This window comes from Chelonoidis abingdonii, chromosome 4 (genome assembly GCF_003597395.2).
Source record: "Chelonoidis abingdonii isolate Lonesome George chromosome 4, CheloAbing_2.0, whole genome shotgun sequence".
In the NCBI taxonomy this organism is placed as follows: domain Eukaryota; kingdom Metazoa; phylum Chordata; order Testudines; family Testudinidae; genus Chelonoidis; species Chelonoidis abingdonii.
In genome coordinates, this window is record NC_133772.1 from 88623052 (window position 1) to 88649396 (window position 26345).

The 26345-nt window shown below is 40.5% G+C and overlaps 1 protein-coding gene across 1 annotated transcript; it reads right to left on the minus strand.

Moving 5' to 3' along the window:
* Window positions 1–4175: 4175 nt before the first annotated feature.
* SNAP23 (synaptosome associated protein 23) lies at window positions 4176–25052 on the minus strand. Its single transcript, XM_032781510.2, has 7 exons — window positions 24968–25052; window positions 24255–24296; window positions 21864–21912; window positions 21181–21298; window positions 14285–14437; window positions 13514–13658; window positions 4176–7300 (listed from the first exon to the last, which is right to left on the minus strand). The coding sequence occupies exons 1-7, from the start codon at window positions 25022–25024 to the stop codon at window positions 7235–7237; spliced, it is 630 nt and encodes a 209-aa protein (XP_032637401.1). The 5' UTR covers window positions 25025–25052; the 3' UTR covers window positions 4176–7234.
* Window positions 25053–26345: the final 1293 nt, after the last annotated feature.

Below are 26345 nucleotides of genomic sequence, written 5' to 3' on the forward strand. Positions count from 1 at the left end.
AACGGCAAACAATCATTTCGCGCCCTTTTCCCCTGGATTGCCCTGGCAGATGCCATAGCACAGCAACCATGGAGCCCGTTCAGCTTTTTTTTTTTTACAGTCACCGTTTGTGTACCAGATGCTGCAGACAGAGGTGATACTCCAGTGCTACACAGCAGCATTCATTTGCTTTTGCACGATAGCAGAGACGGTTATCAGTCATTCTGTACCGTCTGCTCCTGGGTAAATTGGCAATGAGATGATGGTTATCTGTGCCTCTGTACTGTCTGCTACTATCATGGGTGCCCCTGGCTGAGATCGGCCAGGGGCGCAAAAGCAAAACTGGGAAGACTCCCCGAGCAACCCTCCTTTATGGTTTCTAAAAATAGAGTCAGTCCGGCTACCAATACTAGAGAACCAAGTGTATCAGAGAGCACAGGTGCTCTGTGTCAGATCCGCAGAAATGGTGAGCGACACGCCATTCACAGGGGATGCCCTGCACAACCCCACTGTTGCTTCCCTCCTCCCAACCTTCCTGGGTACCATGGCAGTGTCCCCCCATTTGTGTCATGAAGTTATAAAGAATGCAGGAATAAGAAACAGAGACTTGTTAGTGAGATAAAATGAGGGGGAGGCAGCCTCCTGGGCTATACAGTCCAGGCAGAACATTAAGCAGTGCAGGGGAGGAGCCCAGCATGCCGCTGCTATGATAGCCCAGGCAGGACAGAATCTTTTCTTTACACAGGAAAGGGAGGGGGCTGATGGAGCTCAGCCCCAGTTTGCTATGATGAAGACGGTTACCAGCCATTCTGTACATCTACTGGGAATGACCAGAAAATCATTCCTATTTTTACCTAGGCACCCCCGCCAGCCTCACCTGAGGCCAGCCAGGAGCACTCACGGGCTGATGGTGATGATGGATATCAGTCATATTGCACTGTCTGCCACCGGGGAGGAGAGGGCGGCTACTGCTCTTCACTGCTGCATCGCGTCTCCAGCAGCATTCAGTAGACATAGGGTGACACTGTGAAAGAAGTCAGAAACTATTTCTTTCCTTTTCTTCAGTGCGGGGAGGGAGTAAATTGACGAGCTATTCCTGAACCATGCTGGACAATGTGTTTGAACCTACAGGCATTAGGAGCTCAGCCAAGAATGCAAATACTTTTCAGAGACTGCTGTGACGTGGGATAGCTGGAGTCCTCAGTACCTCCTCCCTCAGTGTCCATTTGAGTCTCTGACTTCTCCCTTTCACTTGTCATCACAGCACTGTGTAGCCTGGAGATTTTTTTTCATCTTTGGCATTTCATCTTCTGAATGAGCTTTGATAGAAAGTTGTCTCCCCATACAGCGATCAGATCCATTCATCCCGTAAGTCATGCTGGAGCTCTTTTTTGGATTTGGGACTGCATTGCACCTGCTGGACTCGCAGTCCACCTGGGACACAGGAAATGAAATCAAATTTCACGGGGCTTTTCTGTTTCCCTGGCCACTGCAGCGAGTTCAGATTGCTGTCCAGAGCTTGTCACAGTGAACACTGTGATCTGCGGCGAGGCCAATACCGTCGATTTGCGGCCACACTAACCCTAATCCAATATGGTAATACCAATTTTAGCGCTCCTCCTCTCGTTGGAAGGAGTACAGAAACCGATTTAAAGAGCCCTTTATATCGATATAAAGGGCCTCGTAGTGTGGAGGGGTACAGCATTAAATCAGTTTAATGCTGCTAAAATCGGTTTAAACGTGTACTGTAGACCAGGCCTCTGATACTTGACACCAATCCTATAAAGCTGTTCCCTAGCTACTGCTGTATGGAGCACAGACACACATACTCCCACTTTCTCCCACACAAATAGTCCGTATTAAAGCAGTAATATTCCTCCCTTGTTTATGGCTTGCACATAGGCAAGCTTATTACATTTTTGGTGGTGTACTTATTCACCACTTTAAGTTGTGGGTGGCTTTACTGGACAAGCAGGGAAAAAAAGGGTGTGGGGAGGGTGTAGATTCCTTTCTTCCTTTTCCCTCAGCTATAGCAAAGTCCACGTGCTACTCCCATTTCTATTTGTTTAGGACACTGTTTCCTGAATAGTGCTTTTCTCTGGCATGTGCAGCAGGAAAGTGTTTTGTTTATCTTAGCTGGGAACTGTGCCCGTTATCTTTTGTAGAAAGTGTGACCTCCTTCAATAGGTGAATGGCAGCTGATAGCCAGTGTTTTTGGGGAACTTTTTTCAGAAATTAGAAAAAACCTCAGCCTCTGCAGCGTACAATTTGACTTGCCTTCCAGGCTGAATTAGCACTTCTAGTATAACTTTCCTTTTGCAATGGGTCACTGTCACATAACACTAGACAGAGTTACATCAGGTTTATAAAAAAGTTTAAAGGAAAATAGCATGCAAGGGATCATCAGGTAAATAAAACAGTGAAAACATCTTTGAGCAGATCCCACATCCTCAGGGTCACCATTAATTCTGATCAAGATGGGAGTAGCTCCATTAGATGACACAAAACAGCCTCCTTTTGCCTCCTGCAGGACAACCAACCACTTGTCAGACCAAAGGCAAAACAACAAAAAGGCATGCAAGTCAGAGAGGAGCCATTTCACATCTGTCACTTTGAACTGGTCAGCAGTGCTAGCCTTATTCTATAATGTGTATCTTTGTATTAATGTACCTTGCTTCTACTAACAGTAAGATTTGAGATACAGGATACATACCACATTTGAGTACACTAACAAATGTAATCTGTATATGCCTCAGCAGTCAGCTTGTATTTTCCTTATACACTCTTTCCACTCACCCCTTTCAGACATAGCTCACTTGTCCTTTTCTCTGTATTCCTGTCTGTACAATGCCTCACAGTTCCTTCCAATTCTTGTGCACCTGTTTCCTCCCCCTCACCTGTACTCACATAAGCAGCCTGGTGGTTAAATGTTGCATCCTCAAATTCAGCATAAATTAGTATTGACTGTAACTAACTGCATATGTAAAATGAGGCTGGCAGCTTCAAAGTATAGTACCTACTGGCCACATGTCCACATTACAAGCCACAATTGGCATTTACTGGTAATTTCAGAAGACAAAAAGATGAAATGATGAAACAACAGCAGTCATTTTATAGACAAGTACGGAGACTACATTAGTATAGTGCAGGGGTCGGCAACCTGTGGCATGTGGGCTGATTTTTAGCGGCACACTGCTGCCAGTGGGGTCCCAGTATGGATTACAGAACCCCAGTCCAGCAGCAAGACTGCTGGTCTGGGGTTCCAGCTGCCGCCCCTGCTGCCAGTCTGGCATGTGAAACCTTAAATTAATGAGGACTTGGCATACCACTTCTCAAAAGGTTGCTGATCCCTGGTTTAGTGTATTACTCTTCTATAGCAGTAATTTACACACTTAAGTTATTCTTATCCACCCTTACTGTCGGTCTCTCATCTCAAAGCTGTTGCCATCTGATCTACAATTATCTACCACCTTTTATCTCCTTTATCAAGCCTCTTAATTTCTCTCCCCAGCTGTATTTCCAGATACTATTTACATAAAAGGCACTTCACAAACCAGAATTTTGTTGTGGCAGATCCAGAACAAAAACTGGAGTACTTTTGAAAGCACAACAAGTCAGGCTATGCAGACAGTCAGCTCACAGGCCAGACTTTGTATAATAGAGTGGTGTTTAAAGGTGGTGGAGTATAGGAAAAAAGGGTAAATCCTTAGAGTTCACTTCGACTGGATTGAGGTGAGTTGGTGGACATTTTTCATCACCAGAACTTTGATTTGGCAAAATTTTTAAGAAGAAAAAGTTCAGTGCTGCTGCTTTTGCTTTGTCACCCTATGACAGAGAAAGCTGGATCTTTCAACATCAGCTTTGAGAGGATGGAAAGAAAGGTGGAGACACTTCACATACGCAACTGCTTGCTACTAATTACAACTTTATACAACATTTTAGGTAAGGAGTATGGTATGGTATGAATGGAGAACTATTTAAAAAGGAACTATTTCTGAACCTGCTCCCACCACTTGAGTTCTCCACTTTTCAGTACTGGGACCTCCAAGTAAGATCAAAGGTTAAAATTGCAGGAAGTGAAAACTTAGTGGTAACTACTCAGTTCTGTCAAATTGTCCAAAGGCAGGAGATTGGACTGTGTATAGGTTAAAACAATATTAATTAATGGCAAGTACTTAATAGTAAACAAACTACACTGAGTTATAGAATTCTATATTTGTTCATACACAATACATAAGTTTAACAGTGACTAAAAGCAACAATTGAAATAATCTTCATTTTTAATGCCATTAAGAATCAGATATGCTGTGAGAAAAATGCATATAAATTGTTTATTCTGTCCAGCAAGTACAATGAACAAGTATGATGTGTGATAGGATAAATGCTTCTAACAGGCAATGCCAAAAGACAGTATTGCTGTGCAGTTTGCTCTGGAACATTAAGGCACTGACTCCCTCAAGGACCAGATCTGCGTCCATTATAAAACAAATGTTAATATTCAGCTAATAACCAAGCTATATCCCAGTGCTATGTCACATTGGCACACAAGAGTTGTAGGTGAATCCCAGATAAGCTACATAAACATGAATAGTGTCATGCAGGGCACAATTTTAAGCTGTGATATTAATCTTCCATGTACTCAATGCAGCATCCTCTTAGCCAATGTACCTAGTAGCTGTTGTAATAGCTTGGGGAAATCAGACATGAGGTAAAATGTTGTAATAATGAAAGGGAGGGGGGGAAAGAAGTGTTCCAAGGAATTACGGCACATGAGTTCTGCAATGTTATACATGGAACAGTTTAAGTCTTCCATTCCCAGCAATAGATCACTACCTTTAAGTTAAAAAAAAGAAGCAAGAGGCATGCTCTATATAAAAAGGTTCTTTCAAGTAAGCCTCTTACGTTGGTACAGGAAAGTCTTATTGGGTACTGGAATCCCTTAAGCTTTCACATGCTGGGGTTTTATTGTACCAGTAGGCAATGGCACCACAAATGAGGTGTGTGTGTGTGTGTGTGTGTCCCCGTCCCTACTAATAGGATTAACATACAGTTAATTTTATTAAAAATCCATTTTCCTTCTAGCTGTTTTGGAAGCCACAGAGGACAATAGGCAACCCCAGAGAAATTTCCATCACCCACAAAAGATTGTTTCACTTAAACCTTATTCATACTAGATTTTCCACAATATTTGACCTGGCTTTCTGCTTATTGTATATAGCAGTCCTCCCTTTTCTTTGTCATAGTCAGAATTCATTTATAGTAGCCCTTTGAGTGCACTGATAACTGGGATGCGTAGTGGTGTTGCACTCTCATCATTTAAAGAATTACCAAATTACTCATCTAAATCTTTGAAGGTTATAGTCCCATCCCTCTGCCCCATGATTTTCTACAAAAAAAAAGAAAAATAAGAATGTTGGACAACTACCCTGCAAAGAATAAATAAGCTTGAATGGATTAATTTGGTCATTCCTCAACTAAATCACTGGGGGGAAGGGATTCCAAACTAACATTCAAATATCAACGCTTATGTTATTTGAAAATCATCACTTTCCCTTTCAACCTACACAACTCATAACTACTTCACTCCACCTCTCAAATTAGAATCTTGACAATAAGATTGGCTATGTTTATTGGAAGACAAAACATGAATCCACATCTATTTTCCCTGTGAACGATTTTGTTTTTTTGACTCTAGCTGATTGGGGTATTCTCCATTATGAGAAGGAACCTTGGCATTATCACAGATATCTTGGATTTGGAACATTTTACATTACAAATTCTGAAGTCCAATCCATAAACTGATTTATTATAATAAAGACAGAGCAAGCATCTTATTCCCGGAACAGGGTAAGAAGGGAGGAACAGAAGTAGTTCCTTCATATGAAACATTCGTTATAGCAAGGTAGTATTTCAGAATGTTCTACTCATTGTGACATGTTGCCGAGCAAAAATTTAATTTCATAAAATATAACTTTTTGAATAAGTGGACAGCAGCTATCAGGTATATATCTTAATTTAAAATTAAGATTAGGTGGGAAAGTAGCACATGCATAGTTCAGAAGTATCATACAGAATAGAGGGTGAATTATGGTGTATACATGGCCTAAAAACTAAAAGACCAAGAAAAACTGTACTTAAGTGTAAAGAAATTTGTTCTCCCTCATTCATTATTTTAATATCCATTCAGAGGTTTAAAAACTTGCCCCTAACACACTTTGGGGGAACAGAACTTGGTGAGATTTGTGGTACTGCAGCAGGGAAAGGCACAACCCAAATTCCAGGGAGGATTGACAGAGGTGAATTTGACATGGAATCCAGATGGGACGTTGCATGCTTACTATAGGTGTTCAGATTCAGAGTTTGTCTAATGTTTTCCTGGAGACTTAGGTTTTCAATTAATCTTACATTTTTATCTAAAGCTTTGTTGAGCCTACTTTTAAAGGAAATATTTAGAAGCTCGATATAAAATCTTTTCCATTGCATAAATATGGGAACAGAGTTATTTTCTTCTGTTCAACAGTAAAATAGGTGCATTGTGTTTAAAATCAATTATATACAATAAAGAGTTAACAGATTATGCTGCATTTTCTGTTAATCATGGTCTCTACATCAACATCATTTCACATTCAAAGAATGAAAATGCATGTGTTCCCCTTCCATTTCCTTCAAATTACAGTGTGTACGTTTTAAGTTCTCAACCCACAAGTAACCGGTGGGCCAGAACTTCTTAAATTTGGTAATTTATACATGGATTGGAAATTAAACTAAGTGTCCGTAAAACCATGGTTATCCTGCTGAACTAAGAAATACAAGTAATAAGCATTACCAAGTTCCTATTTTAGTGAGAATGCACAACTCTAAGTGAAGTAATTAAAGAACCCAAAAACTTGTGGAAAGGTTGGAGGGGAGACTTTACAACTACAAAACCAAAATTATACCACCCTGTTTATTCCATTTTAAATAGAATACTTTGTGTTGTGAGGGAGAATAAGAGAAAGTTTTACAACTTTGAGAATTTTCTAAGCCCTGAGCAGGTTTAAGAAGGTAGGCAGATGATTAGGAGCTATGTTGTTGCTCTGATGGAGTCAAAGCAAAAACTTCACACAAGGATAAGAAAAGGAAGTACTATAAAAAGCAACCTGCTGCACTCGCTTCCCGACTCTGCTACCCCTGTTTTGAAATATAGAAAATTTCACAGATATGAAAATGACAACTTGCAGCTGGAGAAAGACACTGGACAATGGCAGAAAACTCATTAACTATCAATGAGTTTCTTGGCTCGGGCATTGGCTTGCTCAATACGATCTTTGTTGGTATCCGCCTGAAAAAGGAAAAGCATGTGTTAGAATTGCAGGTGACTGAAGACTAGATACTAAGAAAACTTTAACAAAAACATTTTTAGTCTAATGTTAAAATTTATCTAATACATATCTTAAGAAACGTTTTTATACATGTGGGTATAATCCTTAAATTGTCCAAAAGTACAAAAGGTTGGTTTAAAAAAAAAAAAGGTAAAAAATGTCAAAATTTCTTTGTGGACTTGACTACAGAAGTACAAGATGCTACCATTGGGATAGGTAGGAGCAAAACAAGAGCTCTTACCGATTGGCTCAGCAGGGGCTGGTAGTTTTGCAAAGGCAGAATGTTCAGAGGGAAGAAGAAGTCAAATCTCTCTAGCAAGCCCCACAAAGCAACTCAATAAATAAAACGACTGGCTTCAGTGAATTGGAGGAATTAAGGGAAGAGATTTGAGGATGTGGAGGAGAATCCACCACCAAAACAAAAATAGGATTTTTTTCCCCTACTTAATTTCTTCCATAGAAAATAGTAATCCTCAAAGCTCCTGTGGCACAACTTCTCAACATTAAAAATATATACCACAGTACTCAGACCTTAAAATATAGGAGAAATTAAGCCATTCACCATTTATGCAAAATGAGCAGAAGGATGCACTGCCAGCTGAAAATGATTAATCTAAAAACACTAAGGAAAGAATTGGTAAGGTATTTTGTATAAAAAACAGACTCCCATGAGTCTTTTGAATGTACTGTTGTCATAATATGGCCTTGGCAAAAAAATTATGGTAAGATCGCAAACACCTATAATTAAACTAAAGCATCAAGAATCAGCCAATTCCATCAGGCGATTGGGCTTAATGCTGAAATTACTGGGTCAGGTTCTGTGGCCTGTGTTATGCAAGTCAGACTAGATGATCATAATGGTCCATTCTTGCCTCAAACTCTATGGAGCTTTGATCTTTCCTTGGAAGAGCTAAGAACACTGCCATAGTGTCTAGTTGAGCCAAGGCGTCTTTTAGACAGACATCCAATCTTGGTTTAAAAAAACATTAAACTCTGGAGACTGCACTATACCTTTAGATAAGCAATTCCAATGGTTAATTATACTCACTATTAAAAATTTGTACTTTTTTAGTCCAGTTTTGTCTAGGCTGAGTTTCCAGACATTTAATCTTATGTCTTTGTCCACCAGATTAAAAAGTATTTTACTGTCAGAACGTTGTCCCCCTGTAGATACTTACAGACTGGTCAAGTCACCTGTTAACCTCCTCTCTGCTAAACTAATAGGTTGATTTTCTTTAGGTTGGTAAAGTAGGTTTTCCAGACCTCGAATCATTCTTTTAGTTCTTTTCTGCACATTTTCCAATTTGTCTACAATCTTTTTAAAGTGCAGGTATAAGAATTGGACAGTACAGTATTCTAGTAACAGTCTAAATAAAGCCATATACATTGGCAACACTACCATTCTACTGTATATTCAATAGCAAAAAACCTATGTTAATGCAGAGGTAAGGTTGCTTCGTGTTCTGCAATGGGATAACATACCACTGAGTTGAGCAAAACTCAAACTTCTGAAAACCAGGAAATGCACAGTTAAGATTGCTGACAGAGGACAGAGTAAAGGTTGCATGGCAATGCCCCAATATGCCCTGTTATCACACATCTTTACTCTGCCAACCCCACAGCTGCTGAAGGGTGGAAGCTCTTCACCTCCTTTTACAACCCATTCACTCTCACCCAGAAGATCCCATCTAACACTATAAAAGGATAAAAAGGAAAAAAAAAGTTACCCACATCACCTTCTCTCAGTTTCCCTCAAGCTAGCAGTAGCCAATGGGAATTATTTGCATATTCTCCAAGTGCAGTCAGTGTGTCGGTGTACCTACACTAAACGGTGGAGGCCTGCTTGGTAAAAGTGTGTTTGTGATACGAGGCTATATGTGGTTTACATTGAGGTATGTGGCAAAGCCTTGATTATAAGAGGAGATCTCTTTTTGCACCCTCTGACATGTCTGAGTAAAAGGAAGAGCTGCATATGTACCTTCAGGATCCAGCATGTATCATTTCAATGCAGAATAGTCTACATTATAACTACCAGGGTACAGGAGTTTTATTATAAAGGGCGTTAGCAGTGCGTCTGGACATGAGAGCAGTCTAAGTATTTACTATCTACATGCACTCCATGTAAAATGAGTGTGGTCAGTGTCAGGCATAGCTGTACTGAATTGTCGAAGGTGTACTTAACTCTGCTTCATAGAGGTGTGTTTGCAAGAGCTGTGGAATACTCTGAGGTACGTGACAGAGCTGTGACTGTGATAAGATATCTAGGTTTTGTACCCTCATGTGTGAAGACAGAGAAGAGGTACACGTTCAGGATGCAATATGCTTCATTATTTCTATGCAGAATTGTGCACACATTGTCAATAGCAGAGCATAGGGCTTTTATTATAAAGGAGATTGTTAGCAGTGAGGTGGAATCTGAAAAGATTCTAATGCTTTAATGATGCTTAAATGAAAATGAGATGGTATCCTGTGAGTAACCATAAGGGAGTTGTAAAAGCCTGTGAAGTGATTCTTAAACATGTGGTATTTGTTCTGAGGAGTTGGCTAAGTGTGCGAATGTACACTAGAAACCTCCTGAATCTTATAGTGCCAAGGGCCAGTGTGAGTATGTGAATAGTGAGGCATTACTCAAAAGAGGGCAGAGGGAAGGTTATGTGGGCAACTCCCCACCCACCACCAGGCACCATTTTGTCCTTTAATAGTGTTAGATGGAATCCTGTGGATGAGTGAAGGGATTGTAAAAGGAAGTGAAGAATTTGTACGTTTTAGCAACGGCATGTTTGGCGGAGTAAAGTGTGTTCGTTAATCGGGCATAGTGGATCATTGCTGAAGAGGGCAGAGTTAAGGTCACATTTCCTTTGTGGGGGAAATTAGATATGCAGATTTTTTGGGGGGGAGCATTAGGGGACAGCGGATTGGGGCAATGAACTGTGCATTTCCTAGTTTTCAGAAGTTTGAGTTTTGCTCAACTCAGTATTCTGCAAGGGGATGACATACCACCACCACAACTGTGTTAGCATAGCTTTTTGCCACTGAATTTTCTAGTTTTTTTGAACAGAAAGAGATACTAGGAGTTAGTTGTTATTTAGGCAGTTGTACTTATGATCTCTAATTTGCATACTGAGCTAGCTGTCCTTATCTTCCCACAGCCCTGCTTTGAAACATCTCTGAAGCCATGCCTGTGACCCATTCAATGTGTTCACTCTGCTCCACCGTGGCCCCTTCCCCACTACTGTGCCTAGGGCTCCCCTCCATAAACAGGGAACACATCTCCCCAAAGTCTTCACTCCCTGGTATACAAATGTCTTTATTGCAGTTAATTGCCCCCTCCTATAACCTGACTCACATACAGTGCCTGGAGTGAAGGAGAACTAGGTTATAATGGAAGTGTTGGGGTCCCAGAAGGTTGGAGTGCACTGGCAGCACTGTGGTGCAGGGCAGGGGCCATATGCCTATATGTTCCCTTACATGAGCCCCCAACTTCCCTTGCCACAGCCCCGAACACCTCTCCCTATATTGCCCCACTCCTCTGCCCCCTACTGCCTCCCCAGGAAATATTTGCAAATCTAATCCCACCCCCGAAAAGGCTTTGATTACATTCCCCCAAAATAAAACTACCACCCATGACTCCAAATTGCAGCAACCTCCAGCCCCATAGTCCAAAACTCCTTTTGTCTTAGATGGAGGGTTGTGAGATAACTTATTCTTAGTTCTGCTAATTGATGGCTGTGAACTTGCCCTCCAATCTGAATGTGGATGAATCACAGACCTGTCATTAGTACCTCTCAGCTTAATAGAAAGCAGGAAAAGGAAAATTTTTGGAGTGCCCATATCTCTTGGCTAACGGACCCCAAATTTGGATCATTAACACCACCCAACATCCGCGTGAAGCACACTAAATGTCAGAGCAATCTGAACTGTTGGAATTTTAGAGCACTTACAAGAGTTGAGTTTAAAGCACATAAAACAGGGGGCAGGGATGGAAACCCCTCTACCCATTTCTTTGTATTGGCACATGCATAGTATGTGGGGGGTAGGGGAGAGGTACAGTCTTGAATACTGTTCTCAGTTTGGGTCCTCCAAACATTCAGTAAGTGGCATGCATCATCTTGGGTAAAACTTGACAGATTGAGACCGTTCTGACCTGCATCACATCAACAGTTTGATATTTAACTCTGGGCAAACAAACCCACTTAGAAACTTTTTTTAAATCATAATTCTTTTGGAGGCTTGGGATTATATAACTAGAACCTCTGGCTCAAATTACTCCAAAATTTGGGTTACTAATCATAACCTGCATCCTCCTAAGGCATGCCAAAATTTCAAAGAAATTTGATTATGCATATTGATTTTAGAGGATTTAGAAAGGTCAACCTTTAAACAGATGTCATGACACAACATTAACTATAATGATGCTCCCACACTACTATAATTCCCCAGCTTCTGCATTCAAAAGTCACACATGCCCTCAGCCACCACAATACACCAATAGCTCATATTCAGTTGTGTAGGATTTATAGTCCTTTTGAGTCACTGCCTTCCAAAATACAGTCTCCTATCTCTTAAGTATCACCCATGTTCTTGATTCTTAGATATGTGACCTTGTATTTAGCTATATTAAAATGCATGTTCAAGTAAATCCAGTTTACTGTGCAACACAGATCACACTGCAGAGTTGACTTGTCATTTCCATTTCACCAGCAGTAATTTTGTTTTTCCCAGCTCATTGATAAAGATATCAAATAGCAATGGGTCAAGAACAGATCCTTGTGGGAATATAACTAGATACTCCCTCACTGGAGGATATTTCCCATTTATAATTATTTTGAGATAATCAGTCACTTTTTAATGCACTTTATGTGCACTGCATTGATTATACATAGTCTGTATAAAACAAATTAGTGCTGTCATATTGAACGAGTCAAATGCCCTACAAAAATCTAAGTATATTACGTCAGTTACCTTTGTCAAACAAATTTATAATCATTTAAGAAGTGATTGAGATCTATTAGTTGTCCATAAAATAGCGTTGACTGACATTTAATTATGCTGCAGTTGTCTAGATTTTTACTGGATAAAATCATGAAAAAGGCTAATATGGGATGCAGTCACTATCAAATTAACCAGTCTTGTTCCTGATATTTAACAAATATCCTTATTGTAGCCATTTCACTATTGCTACTTTTTAGTGCTTGCCCTCAATTCCTCCCATTCTGATTACATGTAATATACACATAGTATTAGTACTGCTTTCCACTTCCTTTCTTACCCAGCATAAGCTTTTCAAGAAATGAAAACATTTTTCATGATTACAGAATTGTGGTGGGTTTTTTTGTTTTTGTTTTTGTTTTTTTTAAAAAGGGCCAATTTCTCAAAGCTGAAACCATTATGAGCAAACTGGATTTTTGTTTAATTTTCTTCTAATCTGAGTGGTTATTAGGAGTTAAGAGAACTTTTCTAGATGCCAAAAAACACACCAAATACAGATATTACTGGGCAGGACTATATTCAGTTAGCACATAACTGTAATTAGGTCATTATCACTTGTAATAGGCAACCACTAATTTTTCATTAGGTGATCAATTAATCTTTATCTGTCAGAATGAAACATAATATAAAATTACTGTTAGCAGGGTGTAATACTTTGTTAGAGAACTATAGATACATTTAAGCAGTTCAAAGAAGTTTTTCCAGTCATTTAAGTGGCAACAAAGACCTCCTTCATATGTGCCCCAATTAGAACTCCACTATAGTAATAGTTACCCCTCTCCTCCATACACACACACATTGTGGCTAGATGTTGAAAGAGCCATCCTGCTCTCTAGTCTGATTTAGTGGTCTATAAAAGACTCCCACCAGTGACCAATCTTGTGATTTGTCAGTTACAACACTAATCCATAAGCATGCCAGGTCCTGTGCTTCTGAATTGTGTAGACAGACGATACCAAAGACATGCAATTATTTGAATAATAAAGTAAGATACTGAATATGCTCAGGAACTGGTAGTAGAAGTTTAGTATGGTACGACTGCATACTCCTGATGCACTTGACCACTGAAAATGCTCATAAAGGCAGCGTGGTGAACCCATTAATTTAAGAGTATTCCATAATTCTTCTCTTGTGTCACTATATCCAAGGTGGAGATGGCAAGAACAGGATTATTTGGCTCTTACCTTCTCATTTATCCGGTCTATTCGCTTGTTTTGTGAATCAATCTCATTGCCCATATCCAAAGCCAGGTTTTTCAAGTTCCCCAGGATATTTCCCACCTGAGTGAGATTTTCATCCATCTCATCCTCTCTGGCATCGTTTGTTATCCTGTTGAAAGTACCAAGAGACCCGTGTGTTCAGGAACCACAAAGTTGCTTCCCCACTGCCAAAATGTTGTTCAATAAACTTCCACTAAAACATCTCATCACACCCCACATTTTCAGAGTTGGGGGGGATGCTTCACTTTAATACCACCTATTCCAGCAGGCAGCCTGCTACTATCTGTCCAATTTCTTTCAGCAAAATGAATTTAAGGACAAAGTGGTTTTGTTAAAATGGCCTCAAAATTCAAAACAAAGAACCATTGGCAGATTATGCTTTACTCTATTAGAGAGGGATTCAAATTCTGTGTCAGGTGCCCTTTCATTATGTGACAGAGCAAGTCCTAATGCAACATTCACCACAATAATTTGAGCACCAAGCTCATATGCATCCAGGGGCTAGTCAAGTGTAGTAATTATTCCCAGCACTGCATGCTATGAGGAGTGAAACTGCAGATATAAATCCCCAAGTGAAAGCAATTCATTAAAGGGCTTCCTTCCCAATTGACAGTAAAGATTTATTATATCACCACCTCTAGCTGAATACATTCTGGGAGGAAGAAACTGACTTAAAAAGGTATCTTAATGGCATACACGTTTGGGGGGGAGGGAGGGGAAGATGGATAAACATACCGTGAAATATATCCCCCACTTGCTCCTCCAGTGATCTGTGGCTGATTATTTGTTACACGTCCTGGCTGGCTGGATACAACATGGTCTGTTGAGCTCTCCACACCATCACCCCAGGTTGACTTGTATGACTTACCAGACTCAAAGTTCTTTGTTCTACCAAAAAGAGAAACCCAAATATATGCTAGATCAATAAAGGGAAAAGAGAGGACACCAGTTTTTTTCCCCCAGGTGGCAAGGGAGGGAGAGAATTATTTCTTTCAGGGTGGGATTTTCAAAGGCACCCAAGTGATTTCATAGAAGTGTAGGACTGGAAGGGACCTCAATAGGACATCTAGTCCAGTCCCCAGTAATCAAGGCAGGACTAAGGAATAACTAGTGTTTTGTCTAATCTATTCTTAAAAACCTCCAATTCATCTCCAATGACTGAGAGTCTACAACTTCCCTAGGCAATTTGTTGCAGTGCTCAACTAGCTTGACAGTTGAGAAGTTTTTCCTAATGTCTAACCTAAACCTCCCTTGCTGCAATTTAAGTCCATAACCTCTGATGACAGGTCAAGAAGCAAAAGAGAACATTTTTTTACCCTCCTCCACATAACTCTTTATGTTGTTTTATGTACTTGAAGACTTATGTCCTCCTTCAGTCTTCTTCAAAAGAAACAAACCCAGTTTTTCTAGTCTTTCCTCAGAGGACATATTTTCTAGACCATTTTGTTGCTTCTCTCTGGACTCTCTCCAATCTGTCCACATCTTTACTGAAATGTGGTGCCCAGAACTGGACACAATACTCCAGATGAGGCCTTATCAGCATGTAGTGTGGAAGAATTACTTCTCGTGTCTTGCTTACGATGCTCCTGCTAATACATCCGAGAATGATGTTCAGGTTTATTTTTACAACAGTATCACATTGTTGACTCCTATTTAGTTTGTGATCCACTATAACCCCCTGATCTTTTTCTGCAGTATTCCTTCCTAAGCAGTTATTTCCCATTTTGTTTGCATGCAATTGTTTGTTCCTTCCCAAGTGCGGTACTCTGCATTTATCCTTACTGAATTTCATTCTTTTTTACTTCAGGCTATTTCTCCAGTTTGTCCAGATCATTTTGAATTTTAATCCTATCCTCTAAAGTACCTGCAACCCCTTCCATCTTGGTATCTAAAAACTTCATAAATGTACTCTGTCATTATCTAAATAACTTATGAAGATATTGAACAGAACCAGACCCAGGACTGATCCCTGCAGGACCCCACTGGAACTGCCCTTTCAGCTTGACAATGAACTGATAACTACTCTCTGGGAATGGTTTTCCCACCAGTTCTGCACCCACCTTATAGTAGCTCCATCTAGGCTATATTTCTTTAGTTTATGTATGAGGTGGTCATGCAGGACAGTATCAAAAGGCCTTAGTTAAGTCAAGATATACCATGTTTACTGCTTCCCCCCATCCATGAGGCTTGCTATCCTATCAAAGAAAGCTATTAGGTTGGTTTGTTATTTATTCTTGACAAATCCATGTTGACTATTACTTAATCTTTTAGGAGTCTGCATATGGATTGCTTGATTATTTATTCCATTATCTTTCCGGGTACTGAGGTGGACTAGGTCAATAATTCCCTGGGTTGTCCTTATTCCTTTTTCTATGGATTGGCACTCTTTGCCCTCTGGAATCTCTGTCTTCCATGAGTTTTTGAAGGTAATTGCTAATAACTCTCATCTCTTCAGTCAGCTCTGAGTATTCCAGGATGTATTTCATCAGACCCTGCCTATTTGAAGACATCTAACTTGTCTAAGTAATTTTAAAATTTGTTCTTTCACTGTTTTAGCCTCAGATCGTACCGAATTTTCATTGGCATTCATTATATTAAACATCTGATCGCTAAGCAACCTTTTTGGTGAAAACAAGGAAGACATTTAGTACTTCCACATTTTCTGTTATTGTCTCCCCGTCCCCGCTCCCCAATCGAGTAATGGGCATATCCTCTTCTTGAGCACAAATCCTATTGAAAGTAAAAAGACCAGTGACTTTCAATAGCAGTTGCGCTGCTAAATCGCTAAGCCCTTGTCTATACTGCAGAGTTGTCACCCAAAGGCAGCTTTTGGCAGCAAAACAGTGGAGGTGTACAATGTCACTTTTGGCAACAAAATAAAAAAACACCTTGACGAGAGGCACAGGGCTTTTTGTGGCACACTTAAAGCAACAAAGCATCACTGTGACATTGTCATTCATTATATTGTCATAACTGGCCTCCCCCAGTATCCCACAATGCCTGCCATGACCACTCTGCTCACTGATTTGAACTCGGCTGCCCTGCATTCCTGCTACACAAACATGTGCTCCTCCCCGTTAAATCTCCATAAAGGTCTGACAGCTAAACATGCCACTCAGCTCCCCAACAAAAAGCAAATCATTAACGTGGACTGCTGCTCTCTCCCATACTATGAACTCAGAGGGAGGAAGAGAGAGAGAGAGGGGTGTGTGTGTGTGTGTGTGTGTGTCACACTGCTGTGCAGAGCCACACACTCCCTCCCTCAGGACAGGTTGCTTCTGATGGCTGTCTGAACTTGGAGACCGCATGCTGACACAACTCTCTTACAGACATACTCCCCCCCCACCCACTCTCTCTCACACTCCCCCAGTGGCATTTTAGTGTACATCCCACTTCCCTCCCTACACACTTCAGTTGAAAGCAGCTGGCAATCTAGTAGGATGCCCAGGGAAGGATGGGATTGAGAAACCTGCATCATGTGATGCTATACCTGCCCCATGGGGCATTGCAAGCTCTTCCCAAAGCACCCTGCTGCCAGTTGCACAGTGGGATAGCTACCACAGTGCACTGCTCTGTTAATGGAAGAGCTGCTAGTGTGGATGCACTCAGCCAACCCAAGGAGCTAGTGTGGACACGCAACAGCGGTTTTAATTAAAGCACTTCAATTAAAACATCATAACTTTTGGCAAAAAAAACCAAAAAACTCTGCAGTGTACACAAACACTGGGCTGTTTTAACTATACCGGTATAGGTAAAGCAATACAAAATACTATAACTATATTCTTCTTTTAGTATGGAAATAAATTAAATTATACTAGCATAAAGCACCTTTGTAGCAGTATAACTTCATTCACAGCAGGAGCTGTGGCACTATAAATATTTTGAGAGGAAAAAGTTACCCCCTAACAAAAAAAGGGTTATACTGGAACAAAAGCTGTATTTAGACCAGGCCTTAATGCTTTTAAAAAAAATCAGATTTTAATCGTCATTTTCTGCAACATCTTAGATACAAGACTATAGATGAACAGAGAAGCATAGTTATTTTGATTTGGACACAATCCTCAACAGGGGACGAGTGATAGGTACCTTAAGGTTGAAGCAACCTTGGGAAACATTTATGCACTGAACTAGCATTTCAGATATATTCAAGAGATGATTTCCTGATGCCATCTCTCCTTGATTCTTCAGGTAGTTTTCCAGCAATAGATTCATGTGTTAAACACAGGACAACTTAAGTCATACTTACCACTCTTATTTTAGTGCATTATCCAAGTAAAAGCAAAGATGGCCTGATATAGCAAAAGTCCTATTATAACCATAGCAGCAGTGGCAAGGAGCTATGAAATGCGACTTAAAAAGGCAAGTAGATCTATAGACAAGTTAGAGAGGTTTCTGAAATTTTACATAGGTGTAATTTTTTAAAAATTTTATTAAAGAGGTTTTGTAACCATCCCATACATACTATGCTTGCTTGTTGGTAGTCTCACAAGTGAGACCAAGGATTAAACTGGCCATTAAGCCTGAACTACCCTTTTCCTTCTAATTATCCATTGGGCCAAACATTTGCAGGGCAGTATGGGGAAGCTTTTGCTGGCACTATACATATGCTGTAACTACAGGACTTCTGTCAGTGTGGCACCTTTCAAGAACACTAAGTTAAAGTTTAAAATTTTGCAGCACCTATTCAAAATGTTGTGATATAAAAGAAATGTGTCCTGAGAAGAAAAATGATAATAGCATCAGCTGAAGACTGATGCTCTCGTTAGAATCTCTGCCCAAGTTTTAGCTGCAAAAATACAGGCAACTTCACATGTTTTCTGGGAATGAGGAAAAGGGCAGACAACTCTAGCTTAGAAGAATGCCTCAGTTTTTGATCAGAGCCCATGTAATACCACCCTCGGCAGAGCTCTACAAATACCAATGTAAACTGACGCATTCAGTCACATTTCTGGTATGGGGCTTATTCAGATCTGATCCCTTTTGTTTATTCACTAAATGGAACTTGCTTTAGTAAGAAAAATACATTTCTACTATTTTTACTTGTTAGCACTGATGCAACAATTATGGGAGAGCATGCTGATTCTATTCTGGTTTCTGCAGGATTAATAAAGATTGCAATTCTTCAATGGGGTGGCACAGTTGTAAGTATAGAATTTGCCATACAGAATGATGCATAAATCTGAACATGCAACCTTACTTTTACATCGCAGGTGGAGTTTTATGGTGCTGGACAATAAGACCGACCAGCTTTTTATTTCTACAGGTTTGAATGAGTCACTGAAATATAAACATGACTGCCACATTGGTATTTTTTAAAGTAACTTTCCAAACTATTACTCCATATTTGTAATAGTTTGACAGCTTCCTGATAAGGAAGTCAATAAGTTTAAGATCCTAAACATCAACTGGTACAGCCCTGGTATTTACTGCCTCTCCTCAAGGAGCTGGGTCGGAGTTAATAGGCTCCCATGCCTAATCCGTTCTATTACGTGCTATCTAGAGACATGAATGATACACTGGAACACCACAAAACCACAGACAGTCACAACATGTCTTGCATGCAAACATCATGCCCATGCAAACACATAGCCATTTAGATCATCACCTTAGACAGATGGTTAACAGTATAGGCTGTGGCACAAGATTGACCTTGTCCTAAAGTCCGCTTTCACCAGTTAATTGAATCCAGCTTCTAGTGTTTAGTCTTCATTTTTATTAAGTAAGTGGAAGGTGGGTATGTTAGGAGAGAATGGAAAAAAGAACAGTAAAAACCATCAAACATGCAAGCAAGTGGTTAGTGAGTTTTTTTCAGCTGAAGTCCTTTGCTTTCAAAACAAAGTAGCTTTAAGTAATCTGAATAAAGTAGGGGAAGAAAAAAAGACAAACCTCTACTTGTGCGCACTCTGGTGATTAAATTCAGCCTGTGTGGGGAAGACTGGCTATCCTAGTGCTCAACATTTATGTAAGATACCACTCATAAGTGGGAGATTGGGGTGAGAGGACTGTCAGCCTTTTTCAGATCCACTCAGTACAGTTTCTCCTGTTCTTGACCTCATCACTGCTTCCCTAATACACCTCAGCACACTCCAAAACTTCCCAAGGCACCTTACTGCGAAAGTCACCTACTGGAATTAACATATTGGAAGTGCCACAAACTCCATCACAAATACAGAGTATAGTCTTGATAGATGATCTGCCCAGATTCAATGGCACTAGCGATCAGGTTTTTTGCCCAAGGCGAATCACTTATTGGAAGTGGCCAATATGACAAATTCAGAAACCTGGACAGGATTGTACACTTGCATCCTGTCAGTATCTCAGATATGTTAAGAATGAAATCGCACATTGGTACAACAACTTTGTGTTGAGCTACAGGCCAGATCAGAGCTATTTAACTTATCAAACTGTTGTAACAGAAGTCTGAACCTTTAGTCCTGAAAACCTCATGCTCATTTTAATTCAGGATGACAACATAGCATTATGTGGTTCTGAATGAGACCCTCATGTAAGGGACTTGAATGTACAGTTTAACTACCTCACTTCCACTTCAATCATTGAAGAGATCCAGGCTCTCTTTTCGGCCCACTGATTGGACCCACAATAAAAATTTGCAAACACAATTCACTTTGGAAAGTATACATTCAGAGAGTCCCCTTTCCTTCCCCTACTACCCTAAAAGAGAGAGGTCTGTTTAGCCATTTTCTTTGTAAGATTCCCACAAATTCATTTAATACTTTAGAGCAGTTTAGAGATGACGACAACCAGTGGTAGATCTCAATAGTAAAACTGCCTAGAGAGTACGAAGCATCCCTCTCTGCTTGGTCTGCTTTACCTGTCTTTTTTGCTACAAAATGTTTGAAACTACACCAGAAATGCCATCCAGTAGGATCTAAAAGGCTTTTAATTGACATTTTCTGAGAGGCCAGTGGTGACACTGATTACAGTTAGGAACTATGACAGAAGCTTGCAAAATAAATAAAAACAGAATGTATAAGTAATGTGAGATTTTCAAAGCTGGTAAGACCAAGGCCTATTCTGGTTTTCCCTTTTCCCACTCTGACCCCCACATATACTAATCTGTAAATTCTACTCAATGCTAGATCTTATTTGTCCTCTCCAAAAAGAAATGCCATAATATGGTCACCTTCTTCTCACCCCATGCCAAGAAAAACAACAGAGTAGCCCAGCACATATTACCAGTCTTAATAAGCCAGTGTCCCAGCAATAGAGAAATATATTTGGGAAGAAAATTTCAGATTCCAATGGATCTTTATAATAAAGAGGGAGAAGAAAAAGTTGAAAACTGAAGTTGTTTTTTTTTAAATACTAATATTGCTTTACTGTGTATAAGCTTCAAGCTGGGATCCCATTATTTACAAATCTAAAAGGTGGTTACTGCGAGTGTGTTTTAGCTACTAATCCCTATCGAATGGTACACACTTCAGCAAACTGCAGTTATCAATTTCCCTAAAAAGTACTTAGGGCAAGTTGACTATTATCAGTGTAGTTTTTACTCCAACAGCAAGCAGAAAGATGTTCTTTAGTTATTTCACCTCTGAATGTTCCCCATTAGGGTGATCTTTTTATGGGATCCCAGAAATTCAGACCCGAGTCTGGATTTGTTAACTGACCTGTTGCAAGGACAGACACACAGGCCACAACATTTGTTGAGCTCTGTCAAGGTCTTTTCAGCTTCTCTCATGTCCTTGTTTATTTGGTCCATGCCTTCTTCTATACGGGTTAGTTGTTCTAAAAAAAGTAGTTACAAAACATACAAAGAAGTTGGAGATATTAGACCTTAGAGGGGAAGCTTTTATCTGAAACGTTAATATCTAAGTTATAAACTAGATCTGTATACTCAAGCCACTTGTCCCTTAAAGGAACTTTTTGTAGCAAAAGCAAACAATGGCATATGCTGCAATAGAATATTTGATTCTATGTTTCCAGCAATCCTAAATTAAAAGCTTTTTTTCCTCATAGTGTAATAGTTATGTTGTCTGGATGTTTAGATGTTACTAGCTGCTTCTGAAGTAAAGAAACATTATTTTGTCAGGGGGATGGGGTGGGAGGCTCGATAGCACAGTTAATTGCACAGCCTGCAAACTCTGCTGACATGAACCAGAGCTAAATCTTAAATACTATAATTGCACAAACATAGGAACATCTGACTAGTGAAGCAACCTCATTTCTATACCAAAATGAGTTACTGAGGCCAAAACCTAATAAATTAGGACACCAAACATAGCGCAGATATTACTGCAGACCATTAAGACTTAATAGTCACAATTCTGCTTTGCACGCAGGTAGAATTCACCTCCTTGTTCATCCAGCATGGCGATCGTCTTGATTCCTGCATCCTGGGACTGTAAAGAGAAAAGGAGGTTTGCAGAAATAACACTGTTTTCAGTACACCAGCACACAGTCAAAGGCTCTAGTGCTAGCTAGAACACCACCTGCTCTGAACTACAGTATTGGAATAATGGAAGCTTGCACTGCAGACCATCACTAAGGGCAAGTCTACACTACCGCACTGTAGCGCATCTGGTGAAGACGTGCTATGTCGATGGGAGAGCACACTCTTGTTGGCATAATTACTCCACCTCCCCAAGAGGCAGAAACTATGTTGGCAGGAGAGCATCTCCCATGGACATAAAACAGTGTCACACCGGCGCTAAGTCAATGTAACTTACATCACTTGGGGGGGAGAGGGGGCATGTCATTTTCACACCCCTGATCAATGTAAGTTACAGAAACTTAAGTGGTAGCGTAGACCAGTCCTTAGTTTCGACATGTGATAGGATAGTGTAAAAAAAAGTTACTACATAGTGACAATACTGCAGTTCTGCCTGAAATGGCACTTCTATTAATATCCTTTTTAAAAACCCTTAGTGTTCTGAGAGTTTTTTGGACTGACAATTTTGCTTAGTCGGAGTGCAGAAGCAATTAAAAGTTGGTAGGAATTCCTTTTGAGTTATCTAAACAGGGAAAGGTATTTCAAGTGATTTGCTGTACTCAGATATTCAAACACAGATCAAACTTGGCATGGACAAAATCAATGAGAAAGCAATTCCCAACCTCACCACCTAAGTCACTGCCCAGTGCGTAAGACCTTTCCCTGCCTACTCTGGCCATCCTATGTAAAGTGGTTTGACTTCCTCCTGGAGGAAGCCTTATGAGCCCAGTCTCTAGACCCTACACCAGATCAGGCACTTGCCCTTTGAAGGAACTAAGTAGCCTATGTTCAATTTTAAGCCAGTCAAATTCAACAGCAGCTCTGGCACTGGGGAAAATCATTCCCAAAGCTTAATCAGGGCTGAAGTGCTCAAGTTTTCAAATGGGCACCAAGGACACATCAGTACAGAAACCCCTGGGTCCAACTATCAAGCCTACAAGGGTAGAACTTTCTGCTCCAATGCAGCTTTTGTTTAAGGATCTAAAGTGTGGGGACTTTAAAGTCGCTTGCAATTTTTCAAGTACTGAAGAAACCAGTATTAAGTATGTTATTACCAGACACACCAGTATTGAAGAGCTTTGTTAAATTAGAATTAACTGATGCGGTACCCCATTAGTGCCAGGATTTCTCTCAGTTCCTAAAATAGTATGTGCCACAGCACCAGGCAGTCAAGCACAGCCTCAATCAAATCTGCATTTTGAGGATGCATCTTTGCCATCTTCAGCTGTCCTTAACTCTAAGAGCAAGTAAAATCTCATGTCTTCATTGTTATTAAGTCTTGGCACATTTCTCAGAAGGGAATTTTTTTTTTTTTTCCCACTATGAATCCAAAAAGAATGCACACAAGATGCCTCCCATGACAGCCTTTGCCAAGGATGTGTCTCAGTTTGCTGGTAATGCCAATCCCCATCCAACTCCTGGCTCACTGACAGCAGTCAATGAGGATGAGAAGTCCCAGGGCAGGTCAGACCTTCCCTTTGGGCATGGAAACAAAACAGATGATATAGATATAGATCTCACACACCCTACTCCTCAGGTACTGTAGTTGGTTGCTGGTTACCAAGCAGTCATGGCTGGATACAAGTTTCAACTTTGGCAACTGATGTTCAGTTTCCTTGTGGCTTCAGATGGAATTACTATGGATTGCCAGATATTAAAGAGACTGATATGTTATCCAATTCTACTCTGTGTTGCTTCTATGTTGTCTTGCATCCCAAAAGTTACTTTACCTTTTAACACTGGTCACAAGACACCAACAATTTCTGACCTGTCAGACAACATGGAAGTGCAGGAGATTCAGCTGCAACCTGGAAAGCAATCTACACAACTGTGGCTCTCAGAAGTGGAAAAGTTTCTCTTTAGATAACCAATAATTTGTCTTCATATTCTGTATCCCTTTAACTGGGTTATTTTTTAAAGCCCTAGTCTCCCTCCCAATCTCTCAAGGTACACTTGTCTGCCATTTCATCTTATCTTCTGCCAGTAGACAGTTCTAGTGTTTCCAGTTATTACAAACAAACAAACACACACCACACACCCATCCAAACTTTTTTCAATTACTATTGTTACAAAGTTACTATATCTGAAAGATAAGAGAAATTTCTATTTTTTTTTCCAGTTTACTTTGTCCATTTGACAAAGTATAGTCAGTTTCACGGTCTCCTCTGTATAGTCAATGTACTCTGAAATTGTTCGATATCACTGCTTCACCAGGTTGGTGCATTTCCAAAGATTTAATAAGTGCTCCCTTACCTCAACAGCCAGGCCAAGAATTCTCCTTGTGCTTTCCAAAGACTAGAAAGAGAAGATTTAACATAGTGAAGCACATGTTGTAAGAGAATCAATAAGACTCTCAAACACTAAAAGTTCAATATAAGAAAATAGCTAGTGCACAAAGCTTTAGTAACTCGGAAATAAGGGATAAGCAACTATCCACACCTATATATCAGAGCTACAATGATCTAGGATTCTTTTCCATTAGCCATTATTCATATTTCTCAGTCAACAAAATAAAGTTGATACTTCAAGCAGCTCCTCAGATACTAGAAAAAACTGCTCTGAGACATCTCAGGGACAATTACTATAGCTAGGCAAAGATCAGAAAAAATAGGAGTATGATTTCAGTATCCTAAAATGTGTGTTTAAGCACCTGCCTGGTTTTAAGAGGGTGAGCACCCCGCAGATTTCATTGGTTTCAATGGAAGTTGTAGGTGCTCAGCACTTTTAAAATCTGGCAGGTGCCACTTCAGGAGTGAAATTTCAGGCTCCTATTTAAAAAACAAACAAACACACAAACACAAACCCCAGCAGCTACAAGGTGAAAACCAAGTGAAGATAGAGAAGTTCAGGATATTCAACTTTGCCCTTGCAGTCTTCTTCCTAGGCTCTGCCTACTTTCCTATTCTGCACAAGTTACATTAATTGTATATTATGATCCTGAATGAGCCCTGGGAAAAAAAGTTTACCTCATCAGTGACTTGGTGGGCTCTCAATTGAATTTCTTCTGGTGACGGTTCAGCCATGATGAGATGTTGCTTTAGAAGGAGCTGATCAAAAGGAAGTAAGGTCTAAGTCTTCTGTAAAAATCAAAACAGAACATTAACGCATAAGTAGTTCTGGAGACGGTGTGCATTAGTCTTTAAAGGCTGCTGCAAATGACACTTTTCAACTGAAAAGAAGATTGAAAGGCAACACACTGAACTCAAAGAGTATAAGAGCATGTCTACTTCCTTCTGCACAGTACAAGGCTTGTATAGTACTAGTGGTTATTTAACAGAGCTATTCACCTGTGTGTGACAAAATTGAGGAAGGAGTGAAAAACACTCATGATCTAACCAGCAAATAAAGTATTTTAATGTTGGTTTTCTTTCTGCTATTGTTAAATCCCTGTCCTAGAAAGGATATTTACATTTCACTGGGAAATTCTAGCTACTGGTCATTTCCTGAGTTCTTTCTAGACCAGAAAGTCTTAAAGTAAAAAACCTCACAAAACAAGAACAGAAATCAGGCTCATGATTTTGGAGTCAGGGAAAACACTAACTATTGTACCCATTCGTCTGAAAATACAAATTGCAGGTATCACTTTTCAGCATGAAGTGTGTAATGTACTTGAAAATAATGTTTAATTACATACACAACATCCAAATATGCACTGATTCTATTCTATATGGAGGGCAACCACAGGGCTCTGTGCTCTGCCCCTGCAGCTCCCACTGGCCAGAAGCCATAGCCAATGGGAGCTGCAGGGGCGGCACCTGTGGACGGGGCAGCGTGTGGAGCTGCCTGGCTGTGCCTCTGTGTAGGAGCCAGAGAGGTGACATGCCGCTGCTTCTGGGAGCTGCTTGAGGTAAGCACCACCTAGACACTGCATGCCCCCATCTCCCTGCCCCAGCCCTGATCCCTCCTCCTTCCCTCTGAACCCCTTGGTCCCAGCCTGGAGCATCCTCCTACATCCCAAACCCTCATCCCCAGCCCCACCCCAGAGCCCACGCTCCCAGCTGGAGCTCTCACCCTGCCCCCCTGCACTCCAGCCCAGACCCCCCCTCCCACACACTCAACTCTTCACTTCTGGCCCCACCACAGAGCCCGCAGCCCCAGCCAGAGCCCTTACCCCCTCCTGCACCCCAACCCCCAATTTCATGAGCATTCATGGCTTGCCATACAATTTCCATACCCAGATGTTGCCCTTGGGCCAAAAAAAAGTTTGCCCACCCCTGCTCTAGAGTATTGATTTTAATTTGGTAACAGCAAGAGCCTTATAGTCCAGATTTCTGTAACTGTAGGGCAGCGGCTCTCAACCTTTCCAGACTACTGTACCCTTTTCAGGAGTCTGATTTGTCTTAG